At 36.6% G+C, this 17,882-nt stretch overlaps 3 protein-coding genes across 6 annotated transcripts; 2 read left to right on the top strand and 1 right to left on the bottom strand.

The window, feature by feature from the left end:
• Positions 1 to 237: 237 nt before the first annotated feature.
• On the bottom strand, positions 238 to 10,464 carry LOC112045203 (transmembrane protein 115). Its single transcript, XM_024081298.2, has 4 exons — positions 9,925 to 10,464; positions 7,659 to 7,854; positions 6,780 to 6,956; positions 238 to 4,217 (listed from the first exon to the last, which is right to left on the bottom strand). The coding sequence occupies exons 1-4, from the start codon at positions 10,451 to 10,453 to the stop codon at positions 3,995 to 3,997; spliced, it is 1,125 nt and encodes a 374-aa protein (XP_023937066.1). The 5' UTR covers positions 10,454 to 10,464; the 3' UTR covers positions 238 to 3,994.
• A 238-nt stretch (positions 10,465 to 10,702) lies between these two features.
• LOC112045217 (NAD(P)H-hydrate epimerase) lies at positions 10,703 to 12,327 on the top strand. Of its 2 annotated transcripts, none has more exons than XM_024081311.2 (4): positions 10,703 to 10,886; positions 10,967 to 11,181; positions 11,372 to 11,695; positions 11,985 to 12,327. In XM_024081311.2, exons 1-4 carry the CDS (start codon positions 10,851 to 10,853, stop codon positions 12,211 to 12,213), a joined length of 804 nt encoding a protein of 267 aa, XP_023937079.2. In that variant the 5' UTR covers positions 10,703 to 10,850; the 3' UTR covers positions 12,214 to 12,327. The 2 variants fall into 2 exon arrangements, with proteins under 2 accessions (XP_023937079.2, XP_052738310.1); XM_052882350.1 differs by having other exon boundaries at positions 10,710 to 10,846.
• Positions 12,328 to 13,011: 684 nt separating this feature from the next.
• On the top strand, positions 13,012 to 17,486 carry LOC112045218 (proliferating cell nuclear antigen). Of its 3 annotated transcripts, none has more exons than XM_024081313.2 (7): positions 13,012 to 13,126; positions 13,441 to 13,560; positions 13,831 to 13,937; positions 15,186 to 15,343; positions 16,220 to 16,336; positions 16,851 to 17,026; positions 17,242 to 17,486. In XM_024081313.2, the coding sequence occupies exons 2-7, from the start codon at positions 13,447 to 13,449 to the stop codon at positions 17,350 to 17,352; spliced, it is 783 nt and encodes a 260-aa protein (XP_023937081.1). In that variant the 5' UTR covers positions 13,012 to 13,126; positions 13,441 to 13,446; the 3' UTR covers positions 17,353 to 17,486. The 3 variants fall into 3 exon arrangements, with proteins under 3 accessions (XP_023937081.1, XP_023937080.1, XP_023937082.1); XM_024081312.2 differs by having other exon boundaries at positions 13,037 to 13,189; XM_024081314.2 differs by having other exon boundaries at positions 13,093 to 13,111.
• The last annotated feature ends 396 nt before the right edge of the window (positions 17,487 to 17,882 follow it).

Genomic DNA, 17,882 nt, shown 5'->3' on the forward strand with positions numbered 1-17,882 from the left:
GAAAATTCTTTGGTATGCAGGTTTCCTCACGATGTTTTTCCTTCGCCGTTTGAGACACGGGATATTTAATTTCTTAAAATGCACACAACTGAAAAGTTGGAGGTGCATGCCTCGGAGCGGATTCGAACCCACACACCCTCTGGAATCAGAAGCAGAGGTCAAATCATACAAAAATCGTATAATACAAAACTGAACTGTATAATTATTTATGTTATGGCAAAAAAATAAAACACTGCATTTTAATTGATGGGTTTTTATTCAATAATAACACTAATCATTTATGTATTATTAATATAATTAATTATTTATTATTATTTACATCTCATTCACATTGTGCCCGTCAGGCACCATAACAAATGCATAATTCTGTATAATTTACACCCCCTTACAATACACAACCGCAAACAGAGGCGTAACTAGAGTGGCCAACGGTCCAAAAGACCCCCGGCGTGTGAGGCTGTGAGTTCAGAAATAATCCGATATTAAAAAAAAAAAATTCCAGCGTGACCATTTTCTAGGCTTTTTCTATAGTGCGCGGCCTATAAATTCGTAGGTCCCACCGGCCCAAAAAACCCAAGGTATACCCCCGAATAAAAGTATAATGTAGATGATAACATGATGTATAAATAAGGATCTGGTTAAACAAATGGCTTGATAAAAGTATGTTTCTTGAAGAAAAATGCGTTTTTTTTATCACTCTTCTAAGGCAAAATGTTCGCCGGTGTACCAAATCGGCGAAGTAACATTTAAAGCTGTATTATTATTTTTTTCTGTTGCCAACAAGCTTAACAAACAAGAAAACGAACAAACAAACCTTCAAAAAATATCGTATTACTCAGGCTGTATGTTCAACGATCTTAACTTGTCCCTGTTGTGGACAAATTAAAGATGAATTGAAAATGTCGTAAAGTTTTTTTTGATAAAGTAATGATTTCATTATTAAAGTAGAATTATCAAGATTTAATAAATATAAGTAAGTTGCCGGGCTGTAAGAGTAGGCCTGGGCCGGGGATGGCCAAGACAGCTAATGTACCGGGCAACCATAGAGCACGCGTCTAACACTTTTGTTTATAACTGTACCTACGGGTCTGTATCTAATAAATAAGCCACAGTATAGTTACGCCACTGCTCGTAAAATTAAAAAGGAAACACACTTTAGTACTGAGCCGTGATGAAATGAAATGCGTATTGTGATGTATGTTTTCATCAACTTTTTTACTCAACTACTTTGGACTTAGCCTGCGATCTCACGTGATGTTAAGTGACAATACAGTTTGAGATGGTAGTGGACTAGCTTAGAACAGATACAAGAATAAAAATTCTAATAAAAAGGTAATAGAAATGGCATTGTAAAAAGGCCTGTTTGGGTTAAAGTGAGCAAGTTAACAGCATTAAGTAATGATGTCTCTCATTTTATAATTATTGGGAAAAAAATAAATGAACATCTAAATGTATCTAGTTCCTAGTTTCCCTGACTCATCAATTTTGAACACTTATTTGTGTAATTAAAGAAGGTAATGACGTAAATACAACTAAATCGAAGTATAAAAATGAACTTTACCCACGTAAGAGAGATGCTCCATTAGAGCTTTGCGACATCACAGCGTCGATGCTGCGTCGTTTTCATATATGTATTTTAAATGACATGCTCTACCTAGTGCGCTGTAGCATGGTGCAGGTGATAGCCTGTATGACGTTCATAATTCGTACCATTATCGCGCAACTTTAAAGAGTGAAACGAACTGTCACTCGCGCTGTGCTACAGCACACGAACTATAAAATGTTGCGTCGCCACAGCTCCGTTGCTACAACTCACAGTTTCGATATATTGTTGAGACCGATTGGGTGCGTACGTCGCAACGCAAGTGTGGCATACAATGTGATCCGTTGCAACGAGTCGACGACGAAAACCAACCCGCTAATGAGGCATCTACCTAGAAATTCGCAGTCATTCGCCGCTCAACTTTATACACGTGACATAGTAATTGTCATAGACTAGGTCACAGAAGTTATAGGTTGCCCACACTCGCACAATGATATTGTCAATAAGTAGGGTTAGGTTGCATAATGTTGTAAATCGTACCCCGACAATATTACAGTACGAACATAATATAATGATTTGCAGTGTAATCAGATATAATGCGCGCCATACTTAAAATTACAAAATGGTATAAAAACAAAAATACTATAATAACGACCATCGCTTCCCTCTACTGTCTTATCCCACCCCTTTAGTACGAGGACTTAATCATGTGATTTTGAGTTTGCTTGGGCTACAAACCGTCAGTTCAAAATGTCAACGACCTTTTACGCTTATGAGGCTTTTACGGCCTCTGTGGCGCAGTGGTATGCGCGGTGGATTTACAAAGGAGGTCTTGAGTTCGATCCCCAGCTGGGCAGATTGAGATTTTCTAAACTCGTCCAGGTTTGGCTGGTGGGAGGCTTCGGCCGTGGCTAGTTACCACCCCACCGGCAAAGACGTACCGCCAAGCGATTTAGCGTTCCGATACGATGTCGTGTATAAATCAAAAGGAGTGTGGATTTTCATCCTCCTCCTAACAAGTGAGCCCGCTTCCATCTTAGACTGCATCCTCACTTACCATCAGGTGAGATTGTCAAGGGCTAACTTGTAAAAAATATAAAAAAAGCTACACCGTCCGCAGTTGAACTGACAATCTAATCAAAATAACTGAACGTTTGCAGCCTGCATTATAAAAGTAAACACAATGGTAATCACATTCTAGGTACTAATTCGTTAGGAATTACGCAAATATATGGGGTGTGCTCACAGAAAACTTGTCAAAGCAATAGAAATGGCGTATACGGAAGGACTAGCAACTGGACCAATGCAGTTTTAGGAGGGCATCTGGTGCTTAAACCCACCACGCTCTAATGCGGGTTGTTGGTTTTTGGTGATAATGTAATACTCTTTGACGATAACTACCAGATAATAATAACAATGACCGAGACCGATAGACCATGCTCTGAGGCACTGAATGTAATACGACTAACTTTCCCTAACTTCGAACTGAGAATTCTTACTGAAATTTTCTTAGAATAAAGAAAGCTCAATACTTCATAACCTCAGACTCAGGACTCCAATTATCAGGCTGTCAATCCACCGAAGCGGAGCGAGGCAGCGGAGTCGAGAAATGGAGAAATATTAACCAATAGGATTGCACAAAATCTCAGCTCCTCTTAAGTGAACTGGGACTTGCAAGCTAGTTTAAAAATTCATATAAAACCGGTAGCGTACAGGGGTACAACATTCGATATATCATTGGATAGGTTTTTTATGTACTTTAACTTTTGTTATAGCAAGAAGTACCTGAATGCTGTGTGAAAAAATTTATGGCAAAAAAAAATCAGACTTTATTTACATGAAAATATAGGAGTACCCTATGAAATAAAGTCTGTGAACAAGTTTTAACATGATCTCATTTTAAAGAAAAATAAATCGTGCATACAAGTTACGACTGAAAGTAACATTTTGGATATATTTTTTATAAATATAGAGAAATAATATTTTTTATATTGAACAGGTTGATATTTTTGCCAGTAACCGAGTTATGACGTAAAGCTAAACCAAAAGTTAAACCATTTTGAGTTGTTTTAAAGAAAAATATCGTTGTTTTTTTGAGCCATAACTTTTTTCACACAGTAATTAGGTGCTTTTGACCTTATTATTAATAAAGTACATAAAAATCCTATCTAATGGTATATCGGATGTTGTTATTGGTATTTATGCAGGAATGCCGGTTCTACTTTAACATTTATTTATTTTACGTAGTCTGCAATTCCGCTCCGCAGCCTCGCTCTGCTCCGGTAGACATACAGTACGCAACTCCGCTCCGCATTAGACCGTCTCTCCGCTACGCTCCCTCGCTCCGGTTGACAAGCAGCCTTAGGAAACTGTTTGGACTCTACGCCATTTCTATTGCCATATTATTAAGATTTCTATAGGTGTGCTACTAATCTAACTAATCGCCTACGATCATGACGTCTTGGGGGGCGGCGGTTCGGATGTGATGTCCACCAGGGTGGCCTCGGCCGGCGCGGTGGGTTCGCTGGAGTCGCCCTCGGCAGGGAACTGCGGTATGACGTGCGACTGCATCTTCCTCACCGCCTCCATGTTCACTTTGGTTGATAGGTTCTTTTGGCGCGTCTGTTCTGATGTCTTGGATAATCTCTCGCTTAGTGCCTTCAGGGCTATTTGGCTGTAAACAAATATTATACTTCAATTATTATAGACACTAATGTTGACATGTATTATAACTATCCGACGCCGCGCGGTTTCACCCGTGTGGTTCTCGTTTCTGTAGGAATACGGATCAAATCAAATCAAATAAAAAATCGTTTATTTCAAGTAGGCTCAGTTTACAAGCACTTTTAACACGTCAGTTGACTATTTGTAAAGATTCTACCACCAGTTCGCAAGGCAGGTTCTGCTGAGAAGATGCCGGCAAGAAACTCAACAGTTGCTCTTTTGAAAAAGTCATACAGTATTATAATTTACAATTGATAACAATTACTGTTTACATTTCTTATAGTTTTACTTCCTATGTGAAGGTGGAAGCTGATCCAACGGCCTCCAAGCATCTTTATCATTAAGGAACTCATCAATGTTGTAGTACCCTCGACTAAGTAAATGTTTTTTAACACATTGCTTAAAGCTATGCATTGGCAGGTCCATCACAGTCTTGGGGATCTTGTTATAGAAAAGTACACCCAAACCTACAAAAGATTTTTTTACTCTTTGGACACGATATGCAGAAATAAGATGGCCAGAAGATAATATATACCTATAGCCTTCCTCGATAAATAGCCTATCTAACACTGAAAGAATTTTTCAAATGTTCCTGAGATTAGCGCATTCAATCAAACAAACAAACAAACTCTTTAGCTAATGATTTTAAACTTATTTTGTGGTTGTTCATTATGAATTTTATTTAAACGGGTGCATGCCACGATAGAAACGAGATTTTTTAATGTCGATATTTCGACCCAGTTGCAAACTCTTTAGATTTATATATTAGCATAGATTTTTATTTTCTTTTAAAGGAAATACTGTGGCCACACTCAAAAAGTAGATGCATTGGGGTAGAATAAATTATATTAATTCGTCGGCACAGCGAGTAGATCATATTTGTATAAATAATGTGTTATGTTAAATTGTTAAATGTGTGTTTTGACGGCCTTCGTGGTGGATTATTATTTGTTGTCTTTTAATAATAAATGATTTTTTTATGACTTATTTGGCAATGTCACTTAATCTATGCTAAATTACAGCTTTCATGTACTAATCATTTCTGGGCTAATAGATGGACACAGCAAAGCTACAAGGATGCTTTGGTGACTAAGGAACCCTAAAATGGCTGCAGATTTTATCAATCGAATTTTAAATGGTAAATTGTCACCGCCTATAGATAACACAAAACAAAATATAGACAGAGTGATAAAATATCACTTGATAACTATTATTATCTAAGGTGGGTAATCAATAATCTACTCTTTTTAATTAAAATAAGCTTCTGAAACATCATATGGTATACAAGTCATATGCAAAGGAGAAGAGGAAGGTCCAAGGCAGGGGGCAACTGGGCAAAATCTCTGTAGTTACAAAACTGAGATCTTGGGTTCGATTCCCGGCTGGGCTGTTTGAGATTTTCTTGGTCCAGGTCTGGCTGGTGGGAGGCTTCGGCGGAGGCTAGTTACCACCCTACCAACAAAGACGTACCGCCAAGCGATTTAGCGTTCCTCCTCCTAACAAGTTAGCCCGCTTTCATCTTAGACTGCATCATCACTTACTATCAGGTGAGATTGTAGTCAAGGGCTAACTTGTACAGAATTAAAAAAAAAAAAAGAAAAATGGGATCGAGAATTGTGGAAAAGCTTGGAAGACGCCTATATCCTGGGGGACAATCAGATGAACTCTCTATAGGTTCTTAGTATTTAGACTTTTCTATAAGCTTCTGCTTCGCAAGCTTATAGAAAAGTCTAATTACTTAATAAAAACTTTGAACTTATTAAGACACGCCTGTGGTTTCGATGAGAGAGACGAATATCTTAGGATTCACCGTGCGGGTGCCGGGTCCATCGCGTAGTAGACAGAAGAACTCCGAGCAGAGTCCTGAACTTGTGACTACAGGTTGTAGGGTTAAGGAATTCCTTGACGATCAATCAACACTCCCCGTTCTCTGCTCGTGTTGTTCTCCCTGCCTAGCCAAATTTGATAAGATCCTATTAGAGCAGCTTTGGATACTCGTTCTAATATAGAACTAGCTGCACTTCTAGGCCAAGATCTTTAACCAAGTTCTAGAGACGGAGAGTTTTTGACAGCTTCCGTGGCGCAGTGGTATGCGCGGTGGATTTACAAGACGGAGGTCCTGGGTTCGATCCCCGGCTGGGCCGATTGAGGTTTTCTTAATTGATCCAGGTCTGGCTGGTGGGAGGCTTCGGCCGTGACTAGTTACCGCCCTACCGACAAAGACGTACCGCCGAGCGATTTAGCGTTCCGGTACGATGTCTTGTAGAAACCGAAAGGGGTGTGGATTTTCATTCTCCTCCTAACAAGTGAGCCCGCTTCCATCTTAGACTGCATCATCACTTACCATCAGGTGTGATTGTAGTCAAGGGCTAATTTGTAAAGAATGTAAAAAAAAGAGAGATTTTGCTGGTAATCCTGTCGCACCTACTTCTACGGCGCACCAACTAACTATATAGCCATTTTTAGTTAGTTCATTTGTTAGATCACCACGTAACGCTTATGTAATACGCACCGACGGCGCTCCATGTCCTGGGGCTCCACGCCGGGCATGGTGATGGTGACGCCGCGCGGGTTGAGCGCCAGGTGCACGCGGCGCGGGCTGGGGCTGCACACGCCCATGCGCACGCAGCAGCGGTGCACCGGCCCCACCACGCCGCGCACGACCGGCTGCAGGACCGTCGGGAAGAAACTGGAAGATATGAAGAGTACATTCATCATTCTCAACCCATATTTGGCCTATTGCTGTTATCTCAGTTAGGCCAAATAGTCCACGATGCAGGCCCAATGCGAGTTGGCAGACTTCAGACTCAGAAAATTAAGAAAATTCTCAGGTTTCCTGATGATGTTTTTCATTCACTGTTTAAGATGTGTAAAGTAAAGTTGGAGGTGCAGTCAGAAAAGAATCAGAGGCAAAGCTCATCTCTACTGGGCTATCATGGCTCTCAGAGTTTATACTTTATATTAATTTAAAAGAAGTCTTAAGCCAACAATAGTAAAATGATGACATATAGTTACACTTGGACAGTAGATACTTCAAGTCTGGATACTTCAAATTACTTTCCAAAATTACCACAGTTCAAACTCTATAGCACTTAGTACTTGCCTAAAGTAAAAGCTTAGGCTGATGTTCAGTTCAGTTAGGCTTCAGGTTAAAAATTAGAGGTTTTGCTACAAGTTCCTTGAAATTTGAATGATCTTTGCTTGAAAGTGCTAATCTCAGGAACTACTTACAGGTCTAATTGGAAAAAGTATTTCAGTGTTAGATAGCCCATTTATCGAGGAAGGCTATAATATATAATAGGCTTTATATTATCCCCATATTTCTTCGGGAACAGGCACCACGCGGGTGATACCGCGAAACATCTGCTAGTAATTTGATAAATCAACTCACTTATCAAAACTGAAGTTGTCTGCCATGTCTCCTCTAGTACCACTGCTGTGTCGTTGCCAGAACCGCAGATATATCCATGACAACAGAGTGCCACTGCCCCACATGCAAGGGTATGTGCCCTCCAATGCTCCCACAGCCCACAGCAAGATGGCTGCTATGAGTATCAGAAGTGGGAGTGATCTATTTGTTAATTTACCTGAAAATATTTAGTGTAATTTATCAAGACGAAGAAGAATTTATAAAGATGAATGGAAAAGATTGACATATTTTTCTGACCCCACTTAAGTGGGATAAAGGTAAGAAGATGATGATGATGAGTGTAATTTATCAAGATTTTTTGAAATACTTGTTGCTTTAAAAATCTTTTACTTTGGAAGCAAATGACATTGTTGTTATCAACCCATATTCGGCTCACTGATGAGCTGGAGTCTCCTCTCAGAATGAGAGGGGTTAGGCCAATAGTCCACCACACTGGCCCAATGTGGATTGGCAGACTTCACACACACAGAGAATTAGAAAATTCTCTGGTATGCAGGTTTCCTCACGATGTTTTCCTTTACCGTTTGAGACATGTGATATGTAATTTATTAAAATGCACACTACTGAAAAGTTGGAGGTGCATGCCCCGGACCAGATTCATGTCCACTGGGCTATCATGGCTCGATGAGATACTTAATGACATGTCATATCTCAATTACTGTAAAAAATAATGAGCAAACTTCAAAGAACACAATGATGCTCATCAGAAAATTATAGTAAATTAGCATTGTAATAAACAACTTCTATAAATGATTTCATTTGTTCCAATTTAGTTAGCCTTGATGTAAAAGATATTTTAATAGACTAGGCCAGACATAAATAAGCATGCTTCATTAAATACTTTACACACTATAACATTCAAGGTTGCACTAAAGGAAATCAATTAAACTCAATAATTTTATTTATTTCAATAGGATACAGTGTAGAATTTCCATGATTTCTCAATAGATTTATGTATTTTGATTTTTTTGGGTATGATTAAATGTCAATCAATATAAGCAGGTTCATAAACATGGCCAGCAAGGTACCATTCAGAAGTTTTCAAAAATTTTTAAAAATGCTGCTTCGACTCCAACTTGAGACAAAACAATATAACTGGTACAACTTCAGACTCAAAACATCCCAACACATCACAGTCTTGGAGATTGTGTAATGTATTGCAAAATGGTAATCATGAATTTTAAGGTCATTCACGGAAATACTACAATCATTTTTATGTCCATAGAGAGAGAACAAAGAGCTTTGTCAGTTGGGTATAATATACTCACCCACAGATTTGCTAGATGTACCGATTAAGTTTAAAAAACACTTTTTAAAGCTTAAGGCTCTTAAGTCTCTAAATGCTCTTGCTGAGGTACTGTAGTGCAAGTGAGTAAGTTCTTTGAGGAGCAGACTGATGGGTTCCATGTTATTAAGCGTAACAAGGCAGCTTCACTCCTACTGCTGGCCACAATGGCATCCTGGGCTCAACACTGGAGAGGCGGAACTTCCCAACAGTGGCACATTAGGTAGCAATAGCTACAGGCCTTGTTTGTAGGTAGAATAATTATGTAAACATATTTTTAGGTTTATTAACAATACTAACATAGTTTAAGGTAAAAATTGTTATTAATCTTACAAACTCATCTAGATTATTATTTTTGTAATTTATAATTCTATGGTTTGTTTAAACTGAAATATATTTTTTTTATTTCTGCCCCCAAGCAGTGTTGCTGTTAGTCTAAAAGGTATGATTGCCACTGTAACTGGCACATGAGGCTAATTACTTATGCTTTAGGTTGACACAGTGGCTCCGCTGGGTTTTAGTGGATATTCTGGTCAGTCAGAGAGTCCCACATACCTGGCCATAGAATATGCAGTTCTATGTAAACACTAAGAGCACTCTACAGTCGGGATGTATAAATGCATTTCCCAGCATCAAAAAAATAGGTTGATAAACACAGGGTGACACTTTGTAAGAAATTTTGCTTTATTTTATGGTGATGGTTTTTGAGTTACCATCAGGTGGGCCAACTGTTTGGTATGTGAATTATTACTATAAGCTTATGACTCCAGCAACCTGAAGATTTAATTGCTTATCAATATGTTATCATAGGCTAACATTTATGTTGTTAGCTATCATACATGTACAATACAAATATGTGTGAATATATATATTATTATTATATTATAAATATGAGTGATTATATGTGTGAAGTGTTTAATTACAAATAAAAAGTTATCATACCCAATGGTGTTTTAATTAACAGATGATCTGGCATTATCTGTTTAACAGCCACACTCACAGCCGCCAGATAGCCGGCCAAGCCGTGGACGTGTATATCGAATAATAGCGTCGTGTCCTGTGTCCAAGCGTATATCACCAAGTAATAAAATGTCGTTAGAAATGCAACACCAATGTTCGTCAGGAAGAAGAACTTCATCATTTCCATTTGACCCCATAACGGCTCTATCAACTTTCCACACAAACCAACCGTCACGATATCTATAATCACCTCCCACAAATGTATCTCAAGAAACCAGAACGTGAAAGTGGACCACAATTGAAACGAAGGAGGCAACAAATATCCTGGCGTAACACTGAGCACGTCCACCACATCTTGCGAAAATGACAATATATACCCTATAACTACTACAACACAAATAAATTTCACTGTAGGCGATGTGTTCCCTAATAAAGCTGAAAATTGTTGTCGTAAATACGGAATATTACGACTAAACACTCGAAGCGCAGCCATTTTTGTGACGGATGTCATGTCACACTTGAATAATTGTCAATGTCACAAAAAAAATTACGTTCTGAAATTAGATAGTGACCGAAAAAGAGCCTAACAATCTCAAATAGTAAAAATATTATATTATTTTTAATTAATTTTCTATCGACCGATGATTAAATTTTTGTTATTTCAGAGAAAAGTACAGGATTTAGACTAAAACAAATTACCAAATCAACTTCAGCTGATTTTGACTTTTATCGTTTTTAACCTTGACTTTGACATATGTCCCTTACCCTTGCTTTGACATTACAGTTTGTTTATGTGGTTTGTTTGTTATTTTTATGCAAATCAATTAAAAACCTCTTGTAAAACATAATTATTAATTACACACTATCGTCAAATATTGGAAACGGAAAATACAATATAAATAAAGTAAATGTTATTAAACAGATTTCTGGGTGGTGGCATAGTGGTAATATATTAATAAAACTATAATAAATTTTTTCATGTGATTATAAAAAGTTATTTGCGAAAATCTGTTTGCATTTGCAGTTGCGATTAGCCAACATTTGCAGTTACGGCGTAATGGCATGCAGTGGAAGTCAATGCTCTTACAGTGCAGATAAGGTTAACTATCTGACTCAAGAAAATGCTGTAGCTTTAGATCAAGATTTATTCAATGAATATAAGTTCAGTGTGGACCAGCTTATGGAGTTGGCAGGCTTGAGCGTGGCTACTGCAGTTGCTCGCGTTTATCCAGCCACAACGTGAGATTTAAATTCTTTTTACTTCATTTATTAGCCCAACAAAATATACAAGAGTACCATAGAATATATATTTTGGAGCATAGCATGCTTAACTTACATATGGATGAGTAGCTTAACACTGTATACAAATTAAATTAAGCTGGTTATAATTATGAGGCAAATATTACCTAATACAAATAAATATTTTCAGACACAAATCTGCATTGATTATTTGTGGACCTGGCAATAATGGAGGAGATGGCTTGGTAGCAGCCAGACATATGACTCTGTTTGGGTATTCAGTTGCAGTGTATTATCCGAAGAGAACAGCAAATACTCTGTATGAAAACCTCCTTTGGCAATGTGAAAAATTTGGTGTCAATATTATAAATGATTTACCACAGCCAGAAGAACTTAAAAATGAGTATAAGGTTTTAGTTGATGCCTTGTTTGGTTTTAGTTTTAAACCACCAGTTAGAGAGGCATTAAAACCTGCTTTGGATGCTTTAATATATTCAGGGTTGCCAGTCTGTAGGTAAGAAAGGAAATACACATACAACACATAATAGAAAATAATCATGTAAACAATATACACTTTAGAAATTAGAAAGCCATAATTACTCAAGCAACCGAGAAAGCTAATTTATTCATAACAAATTTGTGTAAGTGGGGTATGCTACTAAGATCAATGGATGGCAATTTTTTAAGTTACTCAATTTAAACTCAGACTATAGACTTCAAACATTTTAAATACAAATGTTTCACAAGTAATTGAAGACTATAACAGTATCTACAGTATAAATATTTCTGATTTTTCTTTTCAGTGTTGACATCCCTAGTGGATGGCATGTGGAAAAAGGTCCAGATTCTGAAAATTCTCTGAAGCCTGCACTCCTAATTTCATTGTCTGCACCAAAGTTGTGTGCAAAACCAGAAATTTTGAAAAATGTTAAACATTTCCTGGGCGGTAGGTTTTTGCCTCCTGGCATTGTGCAGAAGTACAATTTAACATTGCCTCCTTACCAAGCACAGGATCAAGTAGTGGAGTTGTAAATTATTTTAATATTCGTAAATTACTATGTTACTACAATTTGAATATTGTATTAAAATAAATCAAATATTTATTTTTCATTTTATATAAAAATATAAACAATACAAAACATATAATTTAAAAGTTCATTGAATTACTGTTAAATAATTGGCTCTTTAATATTTATCCTGCCTCATTAGTCGTTGGTCCAGTGGGTTGGGTGGGTCCAGTCCTGGGTCAGCTTTTCTTTCTTTCAAGAAATTCTCGGTAGTAGATATAATATAATATAATATATTATATCTACTACCGAGATATAATATATTATATTAATATGATATAATATATGATCATTACAAGCCCACCAAACTTAGGCTGTTACGTATTGAAGCAGCATGGTGGGTCTAAGCACCATAATTAATTTCCAATATGGAGGCAGATACATACTTACATTGCAATTAAGCTGCTATTGGTGAATCTATACAAATCTAATAAAGAGGTATAGTTTGTAATTTCTAGATCTTTATTGAATCTACCTAACTAATCTTTGAAATTATTTTACTAATACAAAGTATCAGAGACATAGCATTATTTTCATGAAAAACATTTTTTATTATGGCAATGGCCATATTAAAAAAGTATAATATTTAGCCCTATAATATCCGAAAAGGGGGGTAATTACGTTACTTGCTCAAATCAGTTTGACAGCAAATTAGTTACAATATAATTGTCAGATTGACAGTTTTCCTAGGGATTTGACATTTATTTGACGTATATGGTCTGTTAATCAAATTGGTCCGATCTATAAAGTTTTATTTTCGCAATTACCCACCGGAAGTGTTTCTGAACGAAAGTCGAAATGACGTTTGAAATTTTCGCGCTATTTTTTCCCGCTGATGCCGGCTGCTGTCAAATTTTGAAGAGGTCAGCGACATCAACGTTCGTATTAAAACTTAAATTCCTTGTTTTTAACCATATTTCCAAGACAAAACTAACAGATTCGTGAGTATTCACGTGATATTTCAGTTATTTCTAAGTAGGAAACAATAAATTGTCGTTAACGAGCAACAACAAACATAAATTGCTAAACTAACCTAAGTCGAAGACAAGTTACTTATTAAGAGTTTATATTTTGGTTTTTGGATCGAATTTAAAGGATTAGAGCCAATTTATTGCATTTTTAACATTTTGACATCGATTTATTCCATATTTTATGCGTTCAATTTAACATATATAGCTTTTTTGTTGAATAGATCGAAATGTTTGAAGCACGCCTGCTCCGTAGTTCCATCCTGAAGAAGGTCTTAGAAGCGATTAAGGATCTCCTCACGCAAGCCACGTTCGACTGTGATGACAATGGGATCCAATTACAGGTACTTACCATAATTTCACACTTTGTCTAACTACTAATGTAACTTTCTACTTTTCATGTTTATTTCTAAGAGTACTATAGAGTTCTTCAGTCATCCACATTGTATGTTTCTATGGTAACATAAATAAATGGATGGACCTATTCAGTCATATTTTATATAAACAAAAATAGTATATAAACAGAAAATCTATCAGGTCTGCTTCAGGTGTGAAAAAAGCTGGTTTAACTATATTATAGAATACTTTTAGTAATTATTTATTATATGTTTCAGGCCATGGACAATTCTCATGTTTCCCTGGTGTCCCTCACTCTCAGAGCAGATGGCTTCGATAAATACAGATGTGATAGAAATATATCAATGGGCATGAATTTAGGAAGGTATGACATTGATTATTAATAATATTTTATTTAATTGATATTTTTATAAAATACTAATAATAATCTACTAATATCTTCATTACAAGAAAGATTTGTTTGTTTGCTTGCATTAGAATAGGCTCTGAAACTTGAAAGAATTTTTCAAATTGGTCACAATTTGAAAAATTCAGACATTACATTTACAAAACATTATCAGGGAGTTGCATAGGCTATATTTTATCCCTGTATTCCCACAGGAATTGGGAACTATATGGGTGAAAGTGAATGGGGTCTGTAAGTCTGCCATATTCCTTCAAACTGTATATAAAGTTCATTATCCATAATACCATGTACACACAACTGAATGGCTCATTGTGATGACACAGATTGCCAAGTCACAGAAACATAAGAAAAAATAATAATTATCCATACATTTGCTGATTCATCATTAACCTACATCAAAAAAACTTGCTGGGTTTATTGTTTTCATACACCAGTTAAAAAAAATGTCTATAGAAATGAATAATAAGCTAAAAGATCAGTTAAATAACTGCTAAATAGTATGAAATGTATTTCCCATAACTTGGTGAGTCTATTTTAGAATTTAAACTATCGTGAGTGTTATTCATATTAATTGATTATGAAACACGGCTAAAACTCACGTGATATTACGTCGGAGTATGCCCGACTAGTTTCGAACCCATACGGGGCCCTTAGTCATGAGCTGGTTCTTGCATCGCGGCACGATCCAAACTGACTTGACGTGACTTGGTGAGTCTACTTATGGAGCCGAACTGCATAACAACTCCATAAGGGCGCCATGCATATCTTTTGACTAAAATATGTTTAAAATGTTTTCACACAAAGTAATTCAAATAATTCCGACTATCCATGTAGCCTTTATCTTTCCTTGCATTTTTAAATATGTAAAACTTGGCTAAGTCATAATTATACAGGGACACATTCTATGATCTATTTACAAAAGAAATATAAATATTAATTTTAGTTTTTTGAAAATTAGTAATTAATTTTGGTAAAGAATACAACCCTAGAGTTAAAAAATTTAAATACTCCCCAGCACCCTGTATACAGGTTACATAATCAAGCTATTTATTGGATCTGTCATTCCCATATATTTTTTTAGTTTATCCATAGTATCCATTTACATGGACTGGTATAGGTATTTCTTCTTCGTCAGATATCTGACACAATACTAAAGCTACTAAATTATGAATATAAGCTTGTAACAATGATAACTAACATTTCCAGTATGTCAAAAATTCTGAAGTGTGCGGGAGATAAAGACACAGTCACAATGAAGGCGCAGGACAACGCCGACACTGTCACCTTTGTGTTTGAGAGCCCTAACCAGGAGAAGGTGTCCGACTATGAGATGAAGCTGATGAACTTGGACTTAGAACACTTAGGTGAGTAGCTTCATGATCCACTGATCCTATGCTACCTGCATTTAGCAAATCCCTGCGCCTCGCTTAACATTGTCAGTCCACCTGGTGAAGGGTCCATTCCAGCAGATTTAATTTATTTTGTGGTATGCATAAGGAGGCATACACATAAATTCTAAAATTAATAATTCCATCTCCAATACAGGTTTGTAATCGGTCCACAGGGTAGGCAGTGCAGTTTTGAATCTGTGGATTGCCACTGAATTTATTCATTTACTAGCAGACTGTGTGGAGTCATTTGTGTTGTTTCCTCTCCTATAGGTATAAAATATAGCCTATAACACTTGGGGATAGTGCAGCTTCCCAACAGTGAAAGAAAATTTTTCAAATTGGTTTAGTAGTTTCCGAGCCTATTCACAAACAAACCTTTCCTCTTTATAATATAAGTATAGATTAAGAAAGTTGAAAAGTTTGTTTGGTTGATTGTTGTTGGTGCTGACCTCAGAAATTATTTCAAATTGAAAAATTATTTTGTATGTTGTATGTATATTATTCAATTCAAACATGGTTCGAATGCAGTCTGGGGCATGCATATCCAACTTTTCAGTTATATGCATTTTAAGAAAATAAAGGTGAAAGAAAACATTTTTAAGAAACCCGCATACCAGAGAGTTTTCTTAATTCCCTAAGTGTGTGAAGTCTGCCAATTGGGCTAGTGTGATGGACTTATCGCATCCTGAGAGTAGACTCGTGCTCAACATTGAGCCAAATATGGGTTGTTGACGATGAGAATAGATCATAAAGTTGATTGTAGTATTTTTGTATGAAAGAATTTTATATTGCAGATCTACTAGACAATAAATTTAATGTAAATAACATCCAAGTTTGATTTGATTGCAGGTATCCCAGAGACTGAATACAGCTGCACCATTCGCATGCCGAGTGCTGAGTTTGCGAGAATCTGTCGCGATCTCTCACAGTTTGGAGAGTCTATGGTCATATCATGCACAAAAGAAGGTAAAATAATAAATCAAATCAAAATTTATTTATTGCGAATTCCGGTTGCAGTCAGATCCATTTTTTATATTCTAATTTTGCCATTTTTTAATGGCAAAATGTTGAAAGGAAGAGCTAAAGAAGTTTTACTCGAGTGTAGTTTAAAGCACACACGTTTTTTTTTTCATAACGCCCAAAGGCCTCGTTCTTTTGACGACCTCCGTGGCGCAGCTGTATGTGCAGTGGATTTACATGACAGAGGTCCTGGGTTTAATCCTTGGCTGGGCTACTCCAAACAAGTTAGCCCGCTTCCATCTTAGATTACATCATCATGAGATGACTAACTTGTAAACTATAGAAAAAAAATAACTAATCATCATAATTATCAGCATATTTCGACAGATAACTACAGGGCCAGGCCCTCCCTCCCTCAGTCGTTCGTGGTACACCCTTAGACAGGATGCCCTAAGCAATTTTTTAAATTGCTAGGCAAATCCAATTCTGACTTGATACAATGAACAATACCTTGGTTCAGGTGTAAAGTTCTCTGCGAGCGGCGACATCGGCTCAGCCAACGTGAAGTTGGCGCAAACCGCGTCCATCGACAAGGAGGAGGAGGCAGTGGTAATAGAGATGGACGAGCCCGTCACACTCACCTTCGCGTGCCAGTACCTCAACTACTTCACTAAGGCTACGTCGCTAAGTCCGCAGGTAATACGTTGTTGGGTGTGGTTTCATTAATAACGTACTACCGTAGGAAACTATGGTAACCATTAATAAAGTTTTGCTACCATCTTAATATGCATTAAGACTTAACATTAAGCAAGATAAGTCTACTTGCTCTTCAACGAACATATAATATTTTAGTTCAAAAAACAAAATACATTGTGGGTAGTTACCCTATTTTGATGCAATTTTCATTTCAGGTTCAACTGTCGATGTCAGCGGACGTGCCTTTAGTAGTGGAATACCGCATTCCCGACATCGGCCATATTCGCTACTACCTTGCGCCTAAGATTGAAGAGGACGACAGCTAGATTACTAATATTGTTTAATATCCTTTATTTTCTGATTATCAAGTTTAATAAGTATTGTGTTACAATTTCATTGTGATATGCCAGAGATAAGTATGTATAAGTTGGTCCATTTTATAATTAAAAAAAAAAACTAATTTATCATTTTTTATTTCTATCTCATCTTTGATCTCCTGGATGGTCTATTCTTTTGATCATATCACAATGGTCAAGTCCATTTTAGATAACTGACTGTAATAGCAAAATTAATTGATCTAATAACAAGGAGAATGAAGTTTTCACTTATAATGCTCCAAAGTATGGATCAACAAAAATATGGGGTCCAAATTGACCTCTTATAATAAAAGGATGCACAATCATGTAGAAAATTTTACTTGAACTGGCCAATTTTGCTCTGACAGTTTTAGAATCATTGGTAAAGAAAATTATACCTAAAGGCCTTTAAATATAGTCCAATATTCAATAAAATTCCAAATTCACAGCAAATTCATCCTCAAGGATTGAGTTTAAGGTTGAATTTGCAAATGCGACTA

This window comes from Bicyclus anynana, chromosome 7 (assembly GCF_947172395.1).
Source record: "Bicyclus anynana chromosome 7, ilBicAnyn1.1, whole genome shotgun sequence".
NCBI classification, from domain to species: domain Eukaryota; kingdom Metazoa; phylum Arthropoda; class Insecta; order Lepidoptera; family Nymphalidae; genus Bicyclus; species Bicyclus anynana.

Bases quoted from the DNA above. Each gene is read 5' to 3' on its own strand.
- LOC112045203 (XM_024081298.2), bottom strand. From the start codon at position 10,453: ATGACATCCGTCACAAAAATGGCTGCGCTTCGAGTGTTTAGTCGTAAT. The intron at 7,855-9,924 runs GTATGATAACTT...AAATATTTTCAG, and splicing joins GTTAATTAAAACACCATTGG to GTAAATTAACAAATAGATCA. The intron at 6,957-7,658 runs GTGAGTTGATTT...CATATCTTCCAG, and splicing joins GACAACTTCAGTTTTGATAA to TTTCTTCCCGACGGTCCTGC.
- LOC112045217 (XM_024081311.2), top strand. From the start codon at position 10,851: ATGTTATTAAACAGATTTCTGGGTGGTGGCATAGTG. The intron at 10,887-10,966 runs GTAATATATTAA...TTGCATTTGCAG, and splicing joins TTCTGGGTGGTGGCATAGTG to TTGCGATTAGCCAACATTTG. The intron at 11,182-11,371 runs GTGAGATTTAAA...AAATATTTTCAG, and splicing joins CGCGTTTATCCAGCCACAAC to ACACAAATCTGCATTGATTA.
- LOC112045218 (XM_024081313.2), top strand. From the start codon at position 13,447: ATGTTTGAAGCACGCCTGCTCCGTAGTTCCATCCTGAAGAAGGTCTTA. The intron at 13,938-15,185 runs GTATGACATTGA...TAACATTTCCAG, and splicing joins ATGGGCATGAATTTAGGAAG to TATGTCAAAAATTCTGAAGT. The intron at 16,337-16,850 runs GTAAAATAATAA...ACCTTGGTTCAG, and splicing joins CATATCATGCACAAAAGAAG to GTGTAAAGTTCTCTGCGAGC.